Here is a 15,544-nt window from a genome sequence, read left to right on the forward strand (position 1 = left end):
CGTGGCTGCCTGGCGACGTAGGTTCATGTGGACGTGAGCCCGTGACGTGGCTGCCCGGTGACGTAGGCGCACACGGACGTGAGCCCGCGACATGGCTGCCCGGTGACGTAGGTTCACGCAGACATGAGCTGGCAACGTGGCTGCCTGGTGACGTAGGCACACGCGGACGTGAGCCTGCGACGTGGCTGCCTGGCGACGTAGGCTCACGCGGACGTGAGCCGGCAACGTGGTTGCCTGGCGACGTAGGCACACGCGGACGTGAGCCGGTGACGTGGCTGCCTGGCGACGTAGGTTCATGCGGACCTGAGCCGGTGATGTGGCTGCCTGGTGACGTAGGCACACACGGACGTGAGCCGGCGACGTGGCTGCCTGGTGACGTAGACACACGCGGATGTGAGCCGGTGACGTGGCTGCCTGGCGACGTAGGTTCACGCGGACCTGAGCCGGCGATGTGGCTGCCTGGTGACGTAGGCACACGCGGACATGAGCCCGCGACGTGGCTGCCTGGCGATGTAGGCACACATGGACGTGAGCCCGCGACGTGGCTGCCTGGTGACGTAGGCTCACGCGGACGTGAGCCCGCGACGTGGCTGCCTGGTGAAGTAGACACGCGCGGACGTGAGCCGGTGACGTGGCTGCCTGGTGACGTAGGCACACGCGGACGTGAGCCCACGACGTGGCTGCCTGGTGACGTAGACACGCGCGGACGTGAGCCCGCGACGTGGCTGCCTGGTGACGTAGACACGCGTGGACGTGAGCCGGCAACGTGGCTGCCTGGCGACGTAAGTTCATGCGGACGTGAGCCAGCGACATGGCTGCCTGGTGACGTAGGTTCATGCGGACCTGAGCCGGCGACGTGGCTGCCCGGTGACGTAGGCACACCCGGACGTGAGCCCGCCACGTGGCTGCCTGGTGATGTAGGTTCACGCGAACGTTGAGTGAGGCCCCAGCGCGGTGAGCGCCTCTCCGCTTCCGTGCTAGGTGGCTGGCTTGGATCTTTGTCATTTCGCTCTGCCGCCTGCTGTGCCTTCATTCAAGATAGGAGACCCCAGCGAGCGTACCGCTTAGCCACAGAGTCAGCGTTCTTACTGCCAAGGCAAGTCTTTTTGGTCGAAGCGTGGGTAGGGCTGAAAAGGAGGGTGGAAACGGCGTCTCAGACATTGAAGAGGCGACACGAGTCCCCCTGCCACACGTCGCTCGGTGACCGGACAGAGCTGCCTACTCGCCCTTGTCAGAGGTGTTCCTTTTCTGAGCTAAGATCCAGGAAATTGTCCTTTGGGGGTGTGTGAGGCCGCTTTGGCTGCCGTGACAAGCACCCTGGACTTGGAGCTTAACCAGCAGAGTTCACTGCCCTGCCTGCTGGAGGCGGGGAGTCTAGGATCCGGGTGTGGGCAGGGCTGGTTCCTCCGGAGGCCTCTCTGCTGGACGTGCAGACGCCGCCCTCTCTCCGTGTCCTCTCGTGGTCGTCCTTCTGTGTGCGTCTGTTCCGACTACCTCAGGAGGATACCCGGTGACCCCTCTAAAGACCCGTCTCAGTGTGCACTCGCATTCTGAGGCCCTCGGGGTGAGGACTGGCACGTGGGACTTAGCGGGGACACAGTTCAGCTCATGCGGGGGCAAACACTCCTGGAAAAGGGAGGTGAGACGGAGAACCCAGCTGTCTGCTGCGGGCTGTGCTTGGCGCTCTGGTCCGCTTGTCTGCCGTGCGGAGATTCCGGGTGCAGACTGCACGACCGCTGCCATCTGGGGCTCTGCTCCTGCCTGTGCTGCCCTTGCAGGTGCGTTCACGGGCTCCCTTTGGCAAACATCTGTGCTGTGCGCCTAATGGTAGCAGCGCTTGGGTGCCTCTGTGTGTTTACCGCTTAAGGTAGGTGTTATCATCACCATCCCCATTTTACGGAGGAGGACCCTAAAGCATAGGTTGGTTAGTAACTGGTCCTAGGGGATCAGCGACGAGCAGACGACCAAACCCTGTGACGCCGGCAGCCCAGCTCCCAGGGCCATGGGTGTGTCCGTGTGCCTGCAGGGTCGGCATGCCTCGGACCATCCAGGCACATTGGGATGTGTTGGCCGCTGGGGGGTTGCCCTCATGAAGCTTGCCTAGGGGTGCGTGTTAATCTCCCTCCGCTGTGGCGTCCCCTCGTGATGGGAGATCACTTCCGTAATCGGTCACTCCGCAGTCTCCGTGCGTGCATAGTTGCAGACCCGCCTACTTGGGCAAACTATTTGTAACTGTAAATCGGTTCTCTGAGGACATGTGCAGAACGGCTAAAGTTTGAGTCCCCGGCATGCGTGTTCCCCGCTGAGGGCCAACAGGGTAACGCTCTACCTCTTTTATCACCTTGGACTATAGAAGGTGTTCTTTACACGATCTGTTTGGCACCGTGTTTGTCGTCTTTCTTGTGCTTTTGGTTGGTGGTTTCAGTGCTTAAACAGTCCTCGTATGTGGTGCTGAAGTGGGGCAACATCCAGAGGAGACAGGCCGGCTACGGAGCATGTGCTTCTAATCATGCGGAGCCACAGAAACCCGGTCAGGCTGCTGCCTAGTAAGGATAGCCAAATCAGAGTTAATGGTATAATGCACGTGGTTAGAACTGAGGGTATGCAAAATGTCATTGATGGTCTCCTTGACACACTTTTCTTAATGCCTTATTTAGTAAATACAAAAATTGTGCTTCCCCCACTTAACCAGTGAGTGCTTCCCTTCGTAGTGACTGTCGCGGTGGGGAGGGACTGGGGCCAGTCTCGTGGGTGATACCGCGCTGATACATGCTGGTTATAAACATACTTTGGAATGATTATTCAGTATCATGCGTGCTAAAACAAATAGAACAGCTAATACTCCTTGAATGCTTACCTTCTATCATAAAGTATCTTAAGAGCTTTACGTGTGTTTAATCCATTCACTGTACCCTGCAGGGGACTGGCCATGTCATTCCCATTTAGTGGAGGAGGGCACCGACACGCCCCCTGGGGCCTGGAGGAAGCTGGGATACAAGCCCCAGGCTCTCTACCTGTAGAGCTTGAGCTCCTCACTGTCTCCGTTAGGACAGACAAGGAAGTTGCCCTTTATGAACAAACCCGTAACTTAAAATATTTCTCTTTCCACTGGCTGTTTGAAAACGTCATTTTAAAGTGCTGCGTTGATGCGGCTCCAGCTGTAATATCATTGTACCAGTGTGGTTCCATCTTGAGAAGTATAAATTGCCTTAGACATAATCTTTGTCCTGACACTTCTGTGGCGCACTTGGATTCAGATTCTTGGCCCTTTCTTGGGATGTGGCAGTTTTTGAAGCCCCCTTGCTCACTTACCCTTCAGAATAACTCCATTGCGATGATCCGAAAACTTGTAATTTGCTTCTTTATAGAAAATCACTCTGCACCTCCTGATGTAACCACTTACACCTCAGAACACTCGATACAAGTAGAAAGGCCACAAGGCTCAACGACATCACGGACGGCACCAAAGTATGGCAACGCGGAGCTCATGGAGACTGGCGATGGTAGGTCTTCTGACAATCATTTTTCCTTCTTTATAAATCCTCATTTCTAGTAGGTTGCCCTTCTGTGCGCAGGATTGGATGTGTTTCTTGTAGACACAAAGTGACTCACGGAACCTGGTTTATCACCTTCTTTACGTGGCTCCCATGGAAGGTGGCACGGGGACAAGAAATGCAAATGATCTCCAAGTTGTCCAAGAGTGTTTCCTTGTAGGAAAAAATATCAGTGTGGGGGGAACTCAGTCATGAGAAGAAAACAGAAATTTTGTGAGTCTGACGTGTTCGCTAATCAGTAACAAATGTTGGTTCGGCAGTTAAGAAATTAGCATGGAAGTGTTAAGACCACGAGCAGTTAGGAGAAGGATAACGTGAAGTTAAATGTAAACCGATGATTGACATGTATGGGCTAGTGTGATGCTTTAGACTTCTGAAGAAAGAGGGTTTTTTCCTCCATATCGGAAAAAAAAATGTCAGCGGTGATCAAGTACAGTAGTGGGGGCTCTCCCTCATTCCTCGTCCTTCTGTGTCAGTACATTCTGAGTATGGTGGCCGTTTCTGTGACCCGGTCTGGAGAAGCAGACTTGGGCGTCAACCCCATGCTCTATTCTGCTTTCCATGTGCTCAGCCCTTCCCAGGCCGCGAGAGTGTGGTAGACCCAGGGGTGATGTAAGATGTGATTTTCGTGAAGGCAGCCAGAGTGGCCTTGGTGTGCTGTCCATCTCTCTGGGTGTGTGTCCTGTGGCACTGTGTGGTTTGGGGCTGGCGAGGAAGGCCCCGACCTGTGTGTCGGGTGGCATGCCCAGTCCTCGTTCCAGTCCCACGCCCCTGGGGTCGGTGAGCCGCCCTGGTTTCCCTGGGGTGCTCGCAGTGCCAGTGTTGCTTTGTGTCCCTGTTAAAAGTCATCCTGTATCCAGTCGGTTGTTACTGTTGTTATTGTCACCATTTAATAGCTCTGTTGTCTGTGAAGTCTGCCTTTGTCTGTTCCCCTAGGTGAATTCATGTTGTCCCGTTGACACCACGTGAGTCCTCCGTGTCCTGTGTTTCTCTGTATGCAATGACCCCTGTATCAGAGTCACCCAGGACCTTGTCAGAAAGCAGATTCTGGAACCCTCCCAGCCCTAAGCCATCACAGGCTCGGGGCGGGGTCCTCAGGAGGACTCTTGCGTGTTGTGGCCGAGCCGGAGCACCAGTGGCAGTGGGAGACGACCTTCCGTTCACCCGAACCTACTCAGTGGGGCACTTAATGGAGAAATACTGTGTTTAGATATTGAGAATTCTGGGTGCTCTATCTTTGTATGTTTCCCAAACTATAAAATATTTAATGTTTCAATTCTGCAAGTGCCCAATATATTTTGAAGCTATCTGTGAAAAAGCTTTTTATTTGATAAAAAGCTTCCTTGAGATGTCATATTTGTTCCAGACACTGAGATCTGTCTTTATGATACGTGACCATCAGTGGGGGAGGGGGAGGAGGAGGAGGAGGAGGAGGAGGAGGAGGAGGAGGAGGGCAGCTCTGCCAGGGTTTCGGGAAAGCCCCTTCCAGCCTGGTTCCCTTGCAGGACCTCTCCGCGGAGTAGAATGTGCTACAAGGACACTCTTGTCTGGCTTGAGGATGTCAGCACCCTGATGCTCCTTGTATTTGTTAATTTGGGGCGTTTAAAAATCTTTCTGCCTTTTTGGCAATCATTTATTCAGTTTCTAAAATGATGTTGTTCGTTGTTGTAGATAAGAAATATGTTGTTATGATACGGAGTTTATTTTTGTGTGTACATGTGAATATGTGCCGTATCCTGGTGTTTTGGGTTATGCAAAAAATTAAGAGCATTTAAATTGCTGTGCTCAGGAAGCACTGGCTGAACATGCACTCAGGTGAGCAGAAACTGAGGCATGGACGAGGGCCACTGGATAGTCAGAGTGCAGGCCTGCCACGGATGTGCCTAGCACATTGGGCAGGCCACTCTGGCCCCAGAGAGGGCAGTGCTGGTGGTCTCCAGAGACAGCTCTCAGAACTCCATCGGAGAAGGACAGGGGAGCAGATCCTCTTTCAGGAATGGGAGGTGTGATTGGGTGCAGCCCAGGGTCTGGTGCCCCTCCCCCAACCCCAGCAGGACATCTGCAGCATCGTTCCAGGGGTCTCTGCAGACCCTGTGGTGCTGGTGGGGCCACTGCACCCTGACATCTACTCAGGGGCAAGCTCTTGCCGGGTGGGGTGTCCTGGGTGGCAATCGCGGGACCCTCAATATGGGGCCCTGGCACTGGTGTCACGACCATTTTTCCTGTGGCTGCTTGTTCAGCTGGTGAGGTACTGACTGGTCCTTCTTCTGTCGGTGGTTCTGTTTTCCAGGGGTGCCAGTAAGTAGCCGGGTGTCAGCGAAAATTCAACAGCTCGTCAATACGCTCAAACGACCGAAGCGGCCGCCGTTACGGGAATTCTTTGTTGATGACTTTGAAGAATTGCTGGAAGGTGAGAGGGGCCTCCGCCCCCCACTTACTCTGTCTGCGTGATCCCAGGGACTGTCATGACTGGGCTGTTAAGAGTAACAATTTTGGCACCCCTGCAAGACAAGAATCTTCTCTAGAGACTGTAGGCACTCTTCCCAAAGCCGCCTTTAAAGACAGGCTAAGTGCGGGCAAGGCAGGATAGACACCCAGGCTGCATGTTTGTGGCCCTCCCAGGGTGCAATCACGGCCGTGAGCCCGGCCTCCACCAGGTAGCAGAAATGCGGGGAAGCATACAAAACCGTGACTCAAGGTGACACGTGCTCTCTGCGTAAGCTCATTAAGAGGAAGGCAGAGTGTGCATGCGGCTGGGCTCATTTCCTGCCCCTCTGTGCAAATTCAGGACTACGTCAAACCCAGATTCCTTATTTTCTTGTTCTTTGTACCACAAGTAAGACACTGCTGATTCTCTGGCCAGCAGGGGGAGATTGTCAATCGCAGACTGTGAGGGAGAGAGTCCTTTTCTAAAAGTGAGAAGCGTAACAGTTGCTAACGTAAACTAAAGAGTTGGGAAGATTGTATTGCATTATAGGCCATTTTTTGTTTTACTCAAGAAAGTGTACTTGGGTTGGTTATTGATAGTAATTGTTGCAAATTCAAACTTACATCCCCATATTTAAGGGCAAAATATAATTTAACAAAATTTGAGCTCTGGAGTCCAGAATTACTAGTATATGTACATCAGGAGCTGATATTTTGAACAGCTGTTGCAATCCCAGAGTCCAGGCATGTTAAAATACACAGTTCATCTGTCGGTTTACAGATGCACTCAGGTCTCCCTATATTCACCATCCCAACATTGCCTTAGAAAGTGTAAGAATTAAGTGCTTCCGTTACGTCCATGAAGCTAGCATATAGGTCCTGGCTGTGATTCTAGAAAAGCACGTGTGCATGTTTGTAGTCCACCAATAAACATGTGTAAGTCTTCTACCTTCTTTAAAAGGAAGAGAATGGTGATGGTGCTAATATGCATGTATTTTTTTAAAAAAACTTCCAATGGGGGCGCCTGGGTGGCTCAGTTGGTTAAGCATCCGACTTCAGCTCAGGTCACGATCTCGTGGTCTGTGAGTTCGAGCCCCGCGTCGGGCTCTGGGCTGATGGCTCAGAGCCTGGAGCCTGCTTCCGATTCTGTGTCTCCCTCTCTCTCTGCCCCTCCCCTGTTCATGCTCTGTCTCTCTCTGTCCCAAAAATAAATAAACGTTAAAAAAAAAAAAATTAAATAAAAAAATAAAAAAAAATAAAAAAACTTCCAATGTATTTAGTTCAGCAACCGGATCCGAACCAGCCAAAGCCAGAGGGAGCGCAGATGTTGGCGGTACGTGGGGAGCAGCTGGGAGTGGTGACGAACTGGCCGCCATCGCTAGAGGCTGCATTGCAGCGGTGGGGGACCATCTCCCCGAAGGCCCCATGCTTGACCACGATGGACACGAACGGGAAACCCTTGTACATCCTCACTTACGGTAATTCCGTATGCCACTTCACCTTCCTGACTCTGCCTGCATACAACAGCCACTTTTGGGGTGCTTCACTTACGTTTGTAAATCCAGTACAGAAACAAAATGGACTTAGAAAGGAAATATTTTAGGGAAAGTACTTAATTTGAATATGAAAAGTTACTACTTATTAAGCGTTTTTGGAGTAAAATCCAGAAATGGGTACAAAAAAAATCAGTCATAACCCTAATAAGATAGTGGGTCTTATTTCTTGGAACATGCATGTGATGTTCTTGAAAGTCGTGCCTTCAGGAAGGATGGGTAGTTAAAGAATATGTATCTAAACTCTTTTATGTGTATCCTTCAGAAAAAACAAAAACCATTTCCAAAGTGATTACTCAAAAAAGCAAGAGAAACAGGGTTTTCTTTAGTTCTTCATTCAGTACAATTAATGAAACCTGTGAACTTTTGGAAGTAGTTTTCTGTACCAGAAAGATTTCGTTCTCTTTGTTCCCTGGGTAAGGGGCCAAGGAGAAAGCAGGTGGTTGGGTTACTGTCACAGCACCTGCTGCAGCTTTGCAGAGAGACCAGCTGAATAACAGAAAGACCAGAGCCGACCCTCCTCTGTCTGCACGTGTGAGATTAGGTGACCTGTGTCTAGATCGAAGTTTTGTGTCCCTGGCAGCAGTGCTCTTACGTGGAGTAGGAAGGTGGCTCATTTCTACATTGGCCCGTGTTACGATAAGCGACACAGAGTCCAGCCTTTTGGGATGTGGGGCCTCAGGGGGTACCTGCTGTGGACTCCAGCATCACCTGTGCGTCTCAGGGACAGAAATGGGTTTGGGGTTTAGGAGCATATGTCTCCCAGCTTTGCTATTTTCTGGCAATGTTGGGTATTTCCAAGTGGATAAAGAGCATTTCACCCATGGTGAGGCTTAGCTGGATTTTTTCACTATGCTCTTTGGAAATAGGTGTCAGTCAAGTAAGTGGAAGACTTTCCTTAGTGACCCCCGTCCCTGGCCAGACCCAGCCCTGAAGCTGGTGGTGTGGCTGGAGCTGTCACTCCTTAGCTTCTTCCAGAGATCATCTGCCACGTACGGGGACTCCCAGGACCCACCGTGTGCACACGCAGCGAAGCGCCCACCTGGCTGCCTACAAGCGTGCGCTGAGATGCGCGAGGCGCTAACTGTGTACCTGCCTGGCGCAGGGCAGGGCATCGGAGAAGGAGACACGGTTCTCCAGGCTGAGGACTCCGGTCGGAAGGGCAGCCCTTCTCCTGAGGGAACAAAGAGCAGAGAAGCGCTGACTTTGCCTCCGTGCACGTTACTGCGAGCTGTGGTGTAAGATGGACGCCGAAAGTTGTCTGAGGGAATTCGGCTAAGGGAAGTGTGTCTACACCCCAGCATCACAGCCCCTGCTCTTCAGTCATCTGTGTTTTCTTGCGTTTACTCGTCCGTATGAGGCATATGCTGTGGGTCACTCTTGGTTTTGACCTGTTGAAGAAATGTAAGCAATGCGTTTCCAAAAACACGGTGATAGTTCATCAGGATGTAAAAGGGGAGTGTTGGCCAATACGAGAAAAACCGTAGAAAAGTGCTCTATAGGTAGAAACACTGAGATAGATGAACCTGTAATGGCCGGGTGTTGCTCAGAATACAGAGGAGAGCTCACTGAATGAGAATTGTTCTCATACCAAGGAACTCGGTCTCATTGGCAGACTGGACTGTTTACCGTCTTGTAGTTCACTTTCGGCTCTCATTTAACTTCCTGCAAAGCCGGATGGTAGCTGAGAAACTTGGGATCTTTGATGGAAAATACAGGGAGTGAAGGTTAACAACCCTGTAGAATAATCCACTGTTCTCCATTTACCAATACAAATAAAACACATCTTACAATCTTCAGTTAATAAAAATAAATCATGCTAAGCAACTAATTTCCTTCTATCATGAATCTTCGCTTCCTCCTGTTCTCAGCACGATACCTGCAAATTTATTCTACTTTGCTGCAGTGCGCTTCTATTACCAGGCAAACTCCCTCTCCTCTCTCCCTCCCTCCCTCCCTCCCTCCCTCCCTCTTCCTCTTTTTCTTTTCTTCCTTCTTTCCTTTTGTGACTTATGACTTGGCTTTTGCTCCAGATATTTTGAAATATTCAGGTGCTTGAGCTACAAAAGCGTTGGGAAACCTTTCTACGTGGTTTATGCTTTGCATTATTGCCGATGTGTTTCTCAGGCTCCACTGCTGTTCGCAGGTGACTTAGCCGCTGTGCTGAGCGTGAGCTCTGAAACCCCTTCCTCACCCACCTACCCGTTTCCTCAGACCTACACTCTTCTTATGGTTGCGTACTCCTCACAGAAACCCAATTGAAATTAAAATTAATCTGTAGTAAGACAGTGCGTGCATCATGTCCGCATCTCTTTCTTTTTTCTATATGCACAAGATATCTTAGAGTCTTAATATCTATTTTCTCAGTTAAAATACCAGTTTAATTTGGCAAAATCAGTTGAGACTTCGTGTCCCCCACCTTCCAAATACATAGTACGGAATTATTATTAACTGGTATTGGCCATGGTCACCATTTTATACGTCTCATGACTTATTTTATAACTGGATGTTTGTACCTTTGACCCCCTTCACCCATTAATGCCTCCCTCTCCCCCCGCCACCAGTCTGTTCTCTGTATATGTATGAGCTTGGGTTTTAGATTCTGCAAGTGAGTGAGATCACAAGGTATTTGTCTCTCTCTGTCTCACCTGTTTCACGTAGCATGATGCCTCCAAGTCCACGCATGTTGTTGTAAATGGCAAGATTTCATGCCTTGTTATGGCTGAATAATGTCCTGTGTACATATACCACCTTTTCTTCATCCACTCATCTGTTGATGACCAGTTTTAACCCCCATACTGGTTTTTCCAGAGTGGCTGCCCAGTTTGCCCTCCCACCAACAGTGTAAGAGGTTCCCCTTTCTCCACATCTTCGCCAACACTTGTCATCTCCTGTCTTTTTGATGCTAGCCATTCTGACCGGTATGAGGTGGTAGCTCAGTGATTTTGATTTAATCTCCCTGGTGATGAGTGATGTTGAGTACCTGTCATTGTCTTTTGGCCATCTGTGTGTCTTTGGAGAAATGTCTATTCAGTTCCTGTGCCCATTTTTGAATCCATTATTTTTTTCCATTGAGTTGAGTCCTTTCTGTACTTAGATGTTAACCCCTTATTGGATAAATGATTTGCAAATATCTTCTGTTCTGTAATTTGCTTTTTCATTGTGTGGATGGTTTCCCGTCCTGCACAAAAGCTTTTTAGTGTGATATGGTCCCACTTGTTTATTTTTGCTTTTGGTGTCGGATCCAAAAAATCATCCCCAAGATCCATGTCAAGGATCTTAGCACCTGTTTTCTTCTAGGAGTTTTATGGTTTCAAGTCTTAGGTTCGATTTTTTTCATTCATTTTGAGTTAATTTTTAGGTGTGGTTCAGTGCCATTCTGCTGCATGTGACTGTCCAGTTTTCTCACTACTACTTATTGAAGAGACTGCCTCTTCCCTATTGTGTATTCTAGACTCCTTTGCTGTAAACTAATTGACATATGTGCATGAGTTTATTTATGGGCTCTCTGTTCCATTGATGTGTGTCTGTTTTATGCCAGTGCCACACTGTTTTAATTACTGTAGCTTTGTAATACAGTTTAAAATCAGGGAGCCAGCTGCCCCCAGCTTTGTTCTTCGTACTCAAGATTCCTTTGGCTGTTTGGGGCCTTTTGTGTTTCCATACAAATGTTAGGATTCTTTGTTCTACCTCCATGAAAGATGCCATAGATATTTTGGTAGGGATTGCATTAAATCTGTAGATTGCTTTGGGTAGTATAGACATTTTAACAATATTATTTCTCCCAGTTCATGAGCATGGAATGTCTTTCATTTGTTTGTGTCTTCCTCAGTTTCTTTCATCAGTGTCTTATAATTTTCAGAGTTTAGGTCTTTTAGCCCCTTGGTTGAAATTTTTCATGGTACTTACTCTTTTTGATGCAACTCTAAATGTTTTCTTAATTTCTCTGATAATTCATTGTTTCTAGAAATGCAGTTGTTGAATTTTGTGCATCAGTTTGCACTCTGCAACGTTACTCAATTCTTGGATTAGTTCTAACGGGGTTTTTTGTTTATTTCTTTGGTTTTGGTGGCATCTTTAGAGTTTTTCTGTATATAAAACCCTATCATCCTCAAATACAGATAGTTTTACTTCTTCCTTTCCAATATGGATACCTTTTAAGTCTTTTTCTTGCCCAAATACTCTGGCTAGCACTTCCAAAACCATTGAATAAAAGTGGTGAGACTGGACATCCTGGTCTTGATTCTTTTCTCGGCACACAATACTAGCTGTGGGTTTTGAATGTATGGCTTTTATTATGTTGAGGTATGGTCCCTCTGTATTCCCTTTGTTGAGGGTTTTTCATCAAAAAATGTTGAATTTTGTCAAATGCTTTTTTCTGCATGTATGGAGAAGTGATTTTTATTCTTCATTTTGTTAATGTGGTGTATCATGTTGATCGATTTGACAGCATTGAGCCATCCACATATCCCTGGAATAAATCCCACTGATCACGGTGTATGATCCTTTTACTGTATTGTTGAATTCAGTTTGCTAATATTTTGTTGAGGAATTTTGCATCTATGTTTATGAGGAGTAAGGGCCTCTTATTTCTTTTGTGTGTCCTTGTCTGGTTTTGGTATCAGGGTAACACTGGCTTCATAAAATGAGTTTGGAATCATTCCCCTCCTCTAATTATTTTGGAAGAGTTTAGGAAGGATAAGTATTAAATCTTCTTTGAATGTTTGATAGAATTCATAAGGAAAGGCTTCTGTTTGTAGGGAGGTTTTTAAATTTCTGATTAAATCTCCTTACTAGTAATCATTCTATTCAGATTTTGTTTCCTCATGATTCATTGGTGGAAGATCGTATGTTTCTAGGATTTATTCATTTTTTCCAGTTTGTTGGCATATCGTTGTTCCTGGTGGTCTCTTGTGATCCTTTGTATTTCTGTGGTGTTGGTTATAACTTTCATTTTTTATTTTATCTGAGATTTTAAATGAGAGTCCACTCTCGTTTTCTTTTGGTGAGTCTATCCAAGGGTTGTCAGTTTTGTTTACCTTTTCCAAGAACCAGCTCTTGGTTTTGTTGATCTTCTCTATTGCCTTTTTAGTCCCTATTTTAACAATTTCTGCTCTGATCTTTGTTACTTCCTTCTTTCTGCTAGCTTGGGCTTCATTTGTTCTTCTCCTGGTTCCTTGAGGTGTAAGACTAGGCTGTTTAGTTGAGATTTTTCTTGTTCATTGAGGTACACCTGTATTGCTATGGACTTCTGTCTCAGAACCGCTTTTGCTACAAATCGTAAGTTTTGGTATGTTGTATTTCCGTTTTTACTTGTCTCAAAGTATTTTTTTAATTTCTTCTTTGAATGTTTTGTTGTCACACTGGTTGTTCAGTAGCATGTTGTTTAATCTCCACATACTTGTGAATTTTCCAGTTTTCTTCTTATAATTGACTTCTCACTTCATACCATTATGGATCAGAAAAGACGCTTGCTATGTTTTCAGTCTTGAATTTATAGAGATTTGTTTTGTGGCCTCACGTATGATTTGGAGAATGTTCCATGTGCACTTGAGAAGAATGTGTATTTGGTGCTTATGGATGGAGTGTTTGATAAAAATTAAGTCCATATGTTCTAACGTGTTGTTCAAGGCCACTATTTCCTTACTGGTTTTCTGTCCAGATGATTTATCCGTTGATGTGAGTGGGGTATTAAAGTTCCTACTATTATCATATTGCTGTTAATTTCTCCCTTTAGGGCTATGAATATTTGCTTCATAGATTTAGGTGCCTCCATATTGGGTACACAAATGTTTACAAATGTTATGTCTTCTCAGTGGACTGATCCCTTCATCATTAAGTATCTCCCCTTCTTTGTCTCTTATTACAGTCTTTGGTTTAAAGTGTGTTTTGTCTGATAGAACTACAGCTACTCATCTTCCTTTATGTCCCCACTTCTGTGGAGTGTCTTTCTGCAACCCCTCACTTTCCTCTGTGTGCATCCTTACGTCTGAATGGAGCCTCTTGTAGGCAGCAGATCAGTTGTTCTTGTTTTTTTGTGTGTTTTTTTCCCCCATTAACTCACTCTGTGTCTTTTAATGAGAGAATTTAGTCCTTCTACGTTTAAAATAACTATTGATAAGAGGTACTCATTCCCATTTTGGTAATTGTTATCCGGTTGTTTTTGTAGGGCCTCTCTGTTCCTTTTCTCTTCCTTTGTGGTTTCATGACTTTCTTTAGTGTGAGGCTTACATTGCTATCCCTTTATATTTGTGTATCTGCTAGAGGTGTTTGCTTGGTGGTTACCATGAGGCTCACATACAACAACTTATATTTATAACCATCAGTTTTAAGTTGATAACAACTTATGTTTGAACACATTCTAAACCTGTGCATTTTTACTCTCCCACCCACATTTCATGTTCTTGATGTCACATTTTACATCTTGATATCTTGCGTGTCCCTATTTACTACTTTTGTCCTTTTCCTTTTATACTGGCTTTATATAGTCCACTACCTTTATTCTAGATTTACCTTTCCTAGTGGGATTTATACTTCTATTTATTTTCTTGTTACTTATTAGTGCCATTTCTTTTCAGCATGAAAAAGTCTTTTTAACATTTCTTTTTTTATTTAAAAAAATTGTTTTTTAATGTTTGTTTATTTTTGAGACAGAGAGAGACAGCATGAATGGGGGAGCGTCAGAGAGAGAGGGAGACACAGAATCCGAAGCAGGCTCCAGGCTCTGAGCTGTCAGCACAGAGCCTGACGTGGGGCTCGAACTCACAGACTGTGAGATCATGACCTGAGCCGAAGTCGGATGCTAAATCGACTAAGCCACTCAGGCGCCCCATCTTTTTAACATTTCTTACATGTCTGGTTTTGCATTTGCTTCTGGGAATATGCATGGTCTGCCCTTCCATTCTGATTGATCCCTTTCCCAGTAACTTCTCTTGTTTGGAAAGTTTTTCATTCTCCTCTGTAAATCAGTAAAGAACCATTGTGTCTCCTGCAACTTAAATCAGCAAAGCTTTTCTCCTTGAAAAACAGCAAGTGGTATTTTGCCAAAAGTATGTTGCTCTTTTCAAGCTCCCGACTGTAGACTGGCTTCTGTATGAATATATGATAATATCCAAACAGAGAATGACGTTGAAAGTGTAACAAAACGTAACTTTGCTAATCATCTGACTGTAACGGATTTGTTCACAAAGCCATTGGGTTTTTCAGTTACAACAAATTGTAATTGTTTATTTAATTGTGATTCCCTAATATTGTTCACATTAAAAAGATTTGAAGGCACAAAATACTTGTTTTCTTTAGATGAAAAATCACTGAGTTATTTCTAATAGCCAGTGGCTGTTTTTGTGGAAAAAATATAGCCACCTAACAAAATACCAAATGCTTGTAAGGTGGCCACTCTTGAGGACTGCAGTGTTGAGGCAGATCTAGAGAAGAGGGTGGAGGACAGACAAGACCTTCGTGTCTGATAATTAGCCTAGTGCTCAAGAAATATGGCCAAAGAGCATACTGTCATTTTGTCCTTTTTAGGTTGCCTATGACATCAGTGAAACGAAGGCCATGTATTGAGCACATACTGTAAACCAGTAATACCCTAGGAGTTAGAGAAATTAAGATAACAACATTCCTTTTGTCCCCTTATCGCTAAGGAGGAGATAAGTTGATAAATCCTGTGGAAGATAAACAATAACCCTAATTTAGGTTGCTGCAAAATCCAATGTGAAGTAAAACAAGTGTTATAAACATAAAACTTCTTAACTCTTACATTTAAAATAGGAAGAAGATGAAAACAGTGATTGTATTTACGGGAAAGTTAAAGTTGCTCCTAACTGTTGTTACGATCATGTTAATGTAACTTCTAACACCTCGCCTGCTTCTGAAAGCATGTGGAAGCTGATATCATGAAGCCCTTTAGGTGTCTAAGAGCTCATATTAGGTGTCAGAGTCACTTTGTCCCCTGCCCTGTCCTCCTATGCAGGAGCATCTGGTGCTAGAATGGAGGCAGGGGTGGGA

At 46.3% G+C, this 15,544-nt stretch overlaps 1 protein-coding gene across 10 annotated transcripts in view; it reads left to right on the forward strand.

Moving 5' to 3' along the window:
- The window catches only part of DIP2C (disco interacting protein 2 homolog C), a 413,035-nt gene that overhangs the window by 266,413 nt on the left and 131,078 nt on the right, over positions 1-15,544 (forward strand). For all 10 annotated transcript variants that reach the window (XM_053896045.1, XM_053896047.1, XM_053896044.1 and 7 more), the window contains 3 exons: positions 3,369-3,503; positions 5,845-5,964; positions 7,262-7,459. In XM_053896045.1, coding sequence (XP_053752020.1) covers positions 3,369-3,503; positions 5,845-5,964; positions 7,262-7,459 — 453 coding nt within the window. The remainder of the gene's footprint in view (positions 1-3,368; positions 3,504-5,844; positions 5,965-7,261; positions 7,460-15,544) is intronic.

This window comes from Panthera pardus, unplaced genomic scaffold (genome assembly GCF_024362965.1).
Source record: "Panthera pardus isolate Hobbes unplaced genomic scaffold, ASM2436296v1 HiC_scaffold_6, whole genome shotgun sequence".
In the NCBI taxonomy this organism is placed as follows: Eukaryota; Metazoa; Chordata; class Mammalia; order Carnivora; family Felidae; genus Panthera; species Panthera pardus.